Source organism: Elgaria multicarinata, chromosome 4, assembly GCF_023053635.1.
Source record: "Elgaria multicarinata webbii isolate HBS135686 ecotype San Diego chromosome 4, rElgMul1.1.pri, whole genome shotgun sequence".
NCBI lineage: Eukaryota > Metazoa > Chordata > Lepidosauria > Squamata > Anguidae > Elgaria > Elgaria multicarinata.
Window position 1 is genome coordinate 94649161 of NC_086174.1, and position 7784 is coordinate 94656944.

General features: G+C 43.3%; 1 protein-coding gene across 1 annotated transcript in view; it reads right to left on the bottom strand.

The window, feature by feature from the left end:
- The window catches only part of CRYBG1 (crystallin beta-gamma domain containing 1), a 118858-nt gene extending 111617 nt beyond the window's left edge, over window positions 1–7241 (bottom strand). Inside the window, exon 1 of the mRNA XM_063124838.1 lies at window positions 6883–7241. Within this exon, the coding sequence (XP_062980908.1) occupies window positions 6883–7241 (359 nt within the window). The remainder of the gene's footprint in view (window positions 1–6882) is intronic.
- Between the last annotated feature and the right edge of the window lie 543 nt (window positions 7242–7784).

A 7784-nucleotide genomic window follows, 5' to 3' on the forward strand; every position in this document is an offset into this window, starting at 1 on the left:
TCCAACATTTCTGACTTCTATGAATTCGCCTTCAGTCTATTCTCTCTCATCTAAACCATAACAAAGTGTTTGCACTGTTCCCAATTAGCTACCATGGTATAGAAGAGCAACACTACCCTGCAAAAGAGATAATAGTGCAAAGCAGTACCCAACTCCCTCATCTCTTCAGCTGGCCTAGAAAGATTTGATGCTCAATCATATCAATGACTGCTGAGAAGTCCAGTAAACCCAACACCCCCTCTATACTTCTCCAGAAAATATAATCAATCAGAACCACTAAAATAATTTCCATTCCAATGACTGGCCTAAAGCCAGACTTATAAGGGTCTAGAGTAGTGGTTCCCAAAGTTTTTCAGGTAACCGCCCGAAACCGCTTGGTTCCACAAACTCATGCCCAGTGCCATCTACCCTACACTATAAAAATCATTATTCAGTATAGCGGTTTTCAACGACCCACTAAGGAAGATAATAACAATAAAATTCAAAACAGTAACAATTAATTGAATATTTATTCAAAATCCGAAGCACCCACCACAGGCTTGCTGAGGGAGGGAGGGAAAAGAGAGCGAATGCCTCTGTTTTGCAGCCAGCATGGCGGGACACACCAAGCAGGGTATATCTCTTCATTAGCGTTTTGGTGCTTTTGGAACATTTCAATTCACCGTTAAAAGGACTCTTCTTAAACGGTATTAATACATGTGTGGATTCTTCACCTATATGGCTTGAGACCAAACTACCTTCTCCCATAAAAATGTCCCTGGGTTTTAAGACCTTCTGGAGAGGCGCTTCTCAGAAAAGGCCACCTCGAGCACCTCCCTGCTGCTTCTTTGCACCCCCCTACTGCCTCCTTGCCTCTTAACGCCCCCCTATGCAATCCCACCTCCAGCGATCCAACCATTGTCAATTTATTATGTTAAAGAAAAGGAAGAAAGACCACCAGCCACCTCACTTCATTGTAATAACCCTCACATACATCAGAATGGAATTATACAAACCTTCTTTTTCAGTTAATTTGGGGTTAATTATGAATTGAAGGAGAAATTTGATTTGAACCAAATCCATATGTACAGGAAATTGACTAGGGACAAAGTAATTGAAGAGGAACTCTAGGTGATCTGATTGGGGTGCACATTAATTGAAGATTTTATTTGGAATGATGGGAAATCAATTAGCTTGACTTGACATTTATGAAATTATTTTAAATCTGCATCAATACATATAAATAAGCTTATGCAAATTTTATGCATGTTTGTGTCCAATGGATCTATGCCCCAGATTTTTTTTAAGTACCTAGCAAAACTATTGGTGTTTGAAAAGCATGATATCCCAGTTGCGACAGAAGTGCAACTTTAAGAGAGTGGTTACTCTCTTATGAAGTATGGATCCTTCATAAGAGAGTAACCACTGTGCCTATCTACCTTCATCATGCTCTTTCTTTGGGACTTTTGGCTCACACTGGGAGTTACATCTTTGAGTCCATTCTCATGATCCTTTTGGTATATGGCAGCTATTATTTTTTCAGTACTACCATATGCATGCATACTCAGTGAACTAAATGGGACATGAGCTCAAGTAAGCATAGATAGCATTGCAACCCTCAAACAGCCATGCTACCTTTAGCCTTGCTGCCATATACAGATGCAGTTTTGTGAATGGCTATGCCACACATAGCATGAACTGCTTTTTCACACTTCATCACAGCTGCTGAAAAAGCAGGGGAATCACATATGATTGCTGCAAGTACTGTCTCCATTCACATGAATGGCTTTGCGTACAGCAGTTTGACTAAAACACAACATGGGCATACTATGTGAATTGGGCCAGAATAAGAAAAGAAAGACAGCAAACAAAACAAAACAAAGCAAAAAGTAATAGAACGACTTGTTTCATTCATGTCACATAAGATGGCTATGTATGTGATTCCTTTTAAATCTGATTTGTATGCATTATTTTCATACAGAAGCTAAACATTTCTCTTTATGCATCAAGACTTGAGGTTGCAGTGAAGCAGATGACATACCATGAATATCTGATTTATAAGAAAATGTAGCCAGCAAAGCACCATATACTCGGACTGATTTCCCTCTAAAATATTTCTTAATTGGAGATGAAAACTCATACTTTGAGCCACTATTTGCTATTTAGTCTTAAAAAATAAACAGTTGCATAAGTCACAGAGTGATGACACAGTACAACCAAGATAAATAACATAAAAATCCTTAAATAAATAAATAAATAAATAAAAATATCTCTGAGATAAAAGAAAAACAAAACATCTTTGAGAAAGCATAGCATAGAACTTATATTTCTCAACTATTTTTATGGTAATGTTATATAACTGCATGAGTAATACATTTTACTCATCAAAATTTCTCATTAAAAGTTGTTAAGAAATGTAAAGACATATGAAAAGATAATGTTTAGCTCAAGACGCTTAACCATCATGGTTTAACGTGTTGTCTGAACAGGGCCAATGCTGGCTTCTACCTCTAAAATGGGGTGAGTAGACTTCAGGCTAGCGTGGTGGAATGCTTTTTACTAGCAAAAGAACTCCAAGTAGAACCAGGCGCAAAAGTGTGGCTCAGGCAGGCATATATATGCTGCAAATAAGGGAACGGGGTGCCTCTGAGCACATGCTGAGCTCAAGAATTAGTGATCAGCAGCAGAACCAAGCTCACAAGTCCTTTTATACACAAAAACACTCCAATTTCCCTCCCAAAGTGTTGTTTTCCAGCAATCTAACGGTGTGTGCATTAGTTGTTGGTATTGTTAGATCACTGCAAGTCAGAAACCCTTTGCATTGTATTGTATTTAAATACAACTGTATTTAAATACTGTATTGTATTTAGATACAGTTCAACCAGAACTGTGTTTCAACCAAATACCAATGTGTCAGTTTGAGCCTGCAATCCTATACACCCTTACCTGGGAGTTAGTCTCAATGAACTCAGTGGGGCTTACTTCTGAGTAGACATGCATAGGTTTGCACTTGGAAATTTTGCAGGCATACTGTCTATCTTCAGTCCTCACTAACAAGAGGGGTCTTGTATTCATGGAATACAAAGGAAAAAGCTATTCACAGATTGAAGTCCCATGTATAACGACTTCAAAATCCCAGTGGAATCAATGGGATTTGCTTTAGAACAAACACATCTAGAATTGAAGTTGAAGTGTTACTTTCAGTAATAAGGACTCCAAGGATTGTGGGCAATGCTTTTTAACCTGGACAAATTGCCTAGAAGGATAGGCAAACAAAAACTGTAAAAAAACATTTCAACTGTGTTCTACAAACTCCTTCCACCCAGGAAATCTCTCTCCACTTCAGTCAAAGTGACTGTTATCTATACTGTTAGCTATACTGAGACAGTAAGTGACAAACACAAAAAAAGTTGATAAAAATTGCATTGTTTTTATGAAAAGGATTATTAGCAAGCAATGAGCATTAATTAATAAACTAAGAGCATAAACTTACATTTTACATGCATTTTGACTGACAGGTCAGTTATAAGGAAGATGGTTGTATTTTACCATTATTCTTCACTTATTTTTCACAGGCATATACGTATTACATTTTTGGACTGAAACATTCAATTTTGTGTGGGATTCCTTTGTTCTCAGTTTATATCTCTTCACACACTCAATGGTCTGTATGTATGGTCCACATGTGACATTGAAGAATTCAAGGCCAGTTTTCTGCCTGTCCATCTCATTTATTTAATTTATACCCTACCTCTTCTCCAAAAGCTCCAGAGCAGTATTTTAGCTCATTATAATTATGACTGGCCGAAAATGCTGGGAGATAGGGGCTTGCCTGGGGTGACCCGGTGAACTTCGTTGAGCAAAGAGTTGAGTTGGATTGCCTAATGTTCAAGTCCAATACTCTATCCCAGCCTTAACCATACTTGGCAATGCAATAGGGAATAATGGGAGTTGTAATCCAACATATCTGGACAGCACAGGGTTGGAGAAGGTTGATCATGAAGCCACTGAACCACAATGCCAAGTATTTACGTTATTAGATTTTGTATTGAATATGTGGACTGGTAAAAGCACTGAAAGATGAGGCTGAATTTGATGTCCAAAGCATACAGAATAAGCATTAACCTGAGGGTTTGAACATTTCACAGCTACTCAGCACATGGTAAGAATACACAAAAAAGCACATGGTAAGAACACACAAAAAAGCACATTGCCATGTCCGAAAAAGAATTGTCCAAAATAAAGTAGTGTGTGTAGACCTTTTTATTCTCCCAGCATTTTAACAGTCTATAAATAAATTTTAACTTGGTGTTTAATTTTGCATTGCTGCTGTTTTTATCTGGTTGAGCTTTTATATTGTATTTTATACTATGGTTTTATACTGTTGTTTTATACTTTGAATGTTTTTAATTTTTTGTGAACCACCCAGAGAGCTCCGGCTATTGGGCGGTATAGAAATGTAATAAATAAAAAAATAAATAAATAAGAATGGTTTTGATGAGAGCGTCTGCCATATGCCCAAATTATTGGAGGCAAATGTAAACAGATCTAAGGGTCATATAGTCAATCCCTCCTATGTCTCAAAATCTGCCATTCTCAGTAATTTCCTAATATTAGCCTTTCTTTACTGTCAGTTATCACCTTTCTGTTAAAAATTTTGGTTCAACAACAAAACAAAGTAGACCAGACTTATGTATGTCTACTTCCACTAAGTTCAAAAGCATTTAATTGCTCAGTGTGCATAGGACTGCAGCCTCATATGCCCATATTTTGTTATTTTAAATGCTTTGTTGTTTGAAATTGCATTTGGCTAGCTAGCCAGCTAGAGCCTCTTCTGAACAGGGATAGCTTGGCCAAAGTGGTACAGGCATTAATAACCTCAAGACTGGATTGCTGCAATGCGCTCTATGTGGGGCTGCCCTTAAAGCTGTTCCGGAAGCTGGAGCTAGTGCAAAACATAGCAGCTCAGCTGTTGTCAGAAGCTGCCTCTTTTCAGCATGTAACTCCTTTGCTGAGGAAACTGCATTGGGTGCCTATTGGCTATTGGCCCAAGTTTAAAGTTTTGGTACTAGTGTACAAAGCCGTAAACAACGTGGGACCAGTATACCTGAGAAAGCACCTTTTCCCTTACCAATCTGCCTGGTCACTGACTTCATTGGAGGGCATGCTCCTGGTGGTTCCACATTGCATAATTAAGGCTATTTGGAATTCATTACCACAAAATGTAGTGATTGTCACTGGCTTACATAGCTTTAACAAAAGAATTATTTATTTATAAATTTTATGAGTTGCCTTTCGGCCCTGATAAGGCCTCTAAGGTGACTTACAACTTAAACGAAATCGTTTAAGGATAGGTCAATCAGTTCCTATTGGCCATGACAACTAAGTGAAACTGCCAAATTTAGAAGTAGCATAGCTCTGAATGCTGGATGTAATCAGCAAAAGGTAGCCAAGAAGAGCCATGTTGGTTCAGATCAAGGGTCCATCTGGTCCAGCATTTTGTTCACACAACAGCCAATCAGCTGTCCACAGGAAACCCACAAGCAGGACAGGAATGCAACAGCAACCTCTCCCACCCATGTTCCCCAGCAACTGATGTACAAGGATATACTGTTTCATGCTGTGCTTGTGATTCTCAGAGGCATCTGGATGACCATCGCTGGAAACAAACCAAGAGTTGTATCTAACGTTACAATAGAATGCTAAAGTAAGAATGCTAGAGTATAAGTCATTCATTGAAGTGAATGGGACTCAAAATTGGATATAACCCCTAGTTAAACCTTGGCCATAGTAGTGGATTTATTTACTTAGTTTCCACTCATCCAATTTTAAAGTTTCAGGGCGGTAATATAAAACATAAAGTCCTTGCAAATGTTTAAACTTCATTGGTATCACTCTTCTCCTGCCCACCAAGAATCAATTAAAATATAAGTCTCATGCCACTTCTAGGCTGCTTGCTGACAGATGACACCTAGCGATACCATTGCTTTTATGCTATAAAGTACAGAATCGCGATTGACTAGTGGGAGATGCTGGGAATTGTAGTTCAACACATCAAGAAGGCAGCAGGTTGGGGAAGGCAGCTCTAGCGTGGTTTTTTTTAAGGGTAATGTTAAAGTCTTGGCTAGCTACCGAATCGCTTCCTTCTATCAACAGCACTGAGAGAGATAGCAATCTTTAGACAGAGGGGCATGACAGCCTGGGTTAAAAGTTCAACAGAACTACGTGTGTGTGTGTGTGTGTTTGGAAGGTGGTGGTGGTGGTTAAAACTGCGGTGGTGGTGGGGAGTGGGGAGCGGAGAGTCAACAATTGAAGCGCTAAAGGGAGAGGCTGTGGAGGCGAAGGAAGTCCACGCCAAGACCCAGCACTCCATTCCAACAGCCAACTGCCTTGGCAAGAACACGATTGGAAACAAAATGAGTGCTGCGGTGCCTTTAAGGCGCAGGGGAGCTCCGTGATAGGAGCGCTGCCCTCTCTTGCTCAGTTGCTTTCACTTCCCTTCTGCACAGGGGCTGCAGCCCCGCAAATCCCACCACACCGTTGCTAATAGGAAAGCGTTGCCAATCTGGGGGCAACACCTGTCTTGGGGGGGGGGGGGGGGGAGAAGCTTCGCCTTGCCTTCTTGAAAGCCGGCATCGCCAAATCCGCTGAGTCTCCCCCCACCCCATACATACACACACGCCCCTTCGCAGTTACAAGATCCGAAAACATGAATGTAAATACAGGGGAGGCGAGAACAGCTGTTGGAAACCGGGGGAGGGGGAGAAACGGCCACCGCAGCCCTTGGAACCGCTGCACGTTGGTGGAGGGAGGGGAGGAATTTGGGGGCGGCAAGTGAATGGGTGCGCCCAGGTAGAGCAGCGACGCCGGGCAGAGGAAGGCGCCGGGGCTGGGCATGGTTACCTGTTCGTGGGGGTCGTGGGCTCCGAAGTGGCGAAGGAGAAGGACGAGGACGCCAGGGAGAGCGAAGGCGACGCGGGCACGCTGTCCACGCCGCGGCTTGGCTCTGCTGCCGAGTGGTCCTTCAGCTGCTCCTTCTGTTTCTTCTTCCTCAGGCGCCAGGGGCCGAAAGGCGAGCGCTTCTTGCGCTCTCCGGGGACGGCGGGGGGGCTGCCGTGGCGATGCTCCCGTCGCTCCTGAGGGGATGGCGAAGGGCAGGGGGACGGAAACGACGCCTCCTTACTCGTGTCCGGCTCGGAGTCCTCGGACTCGCTCTTGTGGTGGAACAGCCTGCCGAGCCGCTTGAAGCCGCCTTTCTCCATGGCTGACCCACCTGCGCCTGGACGGGAACGACCCTCTCAAGCCCACGCTCGCGAGGTGGCGGCGGCAGCAGCAGCGGCAGCAACCGCCCTTGGCGAGAGGCGCGAGGATGGCCAGGAACAGAGGGAAAAAGCCTCTCCGCTTGCGCGCTCCGTCGCAGCCACCCGCCAAGCCAGTGAGAGGTGGCGGTGGGGCAGGGCGGGAAGAACCAAAGCGCCTCCTAAAGGCTTCCCAGGGAGCTCCAGTCCTGTCAGCTTCTTCCAGGCGCTGTGCAAACCACCACGCCCTTCCCACCTCTTCAGCTTCGCTCGCCTGTTGTGCAAACTTCCAAAGTAGCGTGTGTGCGATGAATCCGTCTCCAGGGATTTCCTACGCGTTGGTGTATTTATTTTACACGGTAGCGGCGGCTTTCTCGCCGGGCAGTTCCCGCTCGCACTTGGTTGGAAGCCCGCTGATCCTTATCTCAGCCCGCAAAGGAAGAAGCGCATTGGGGGGAGGGGGGTGTCTATTACGCAGGAAGGGAGAGGCTTGCTGAGGAGGATGCA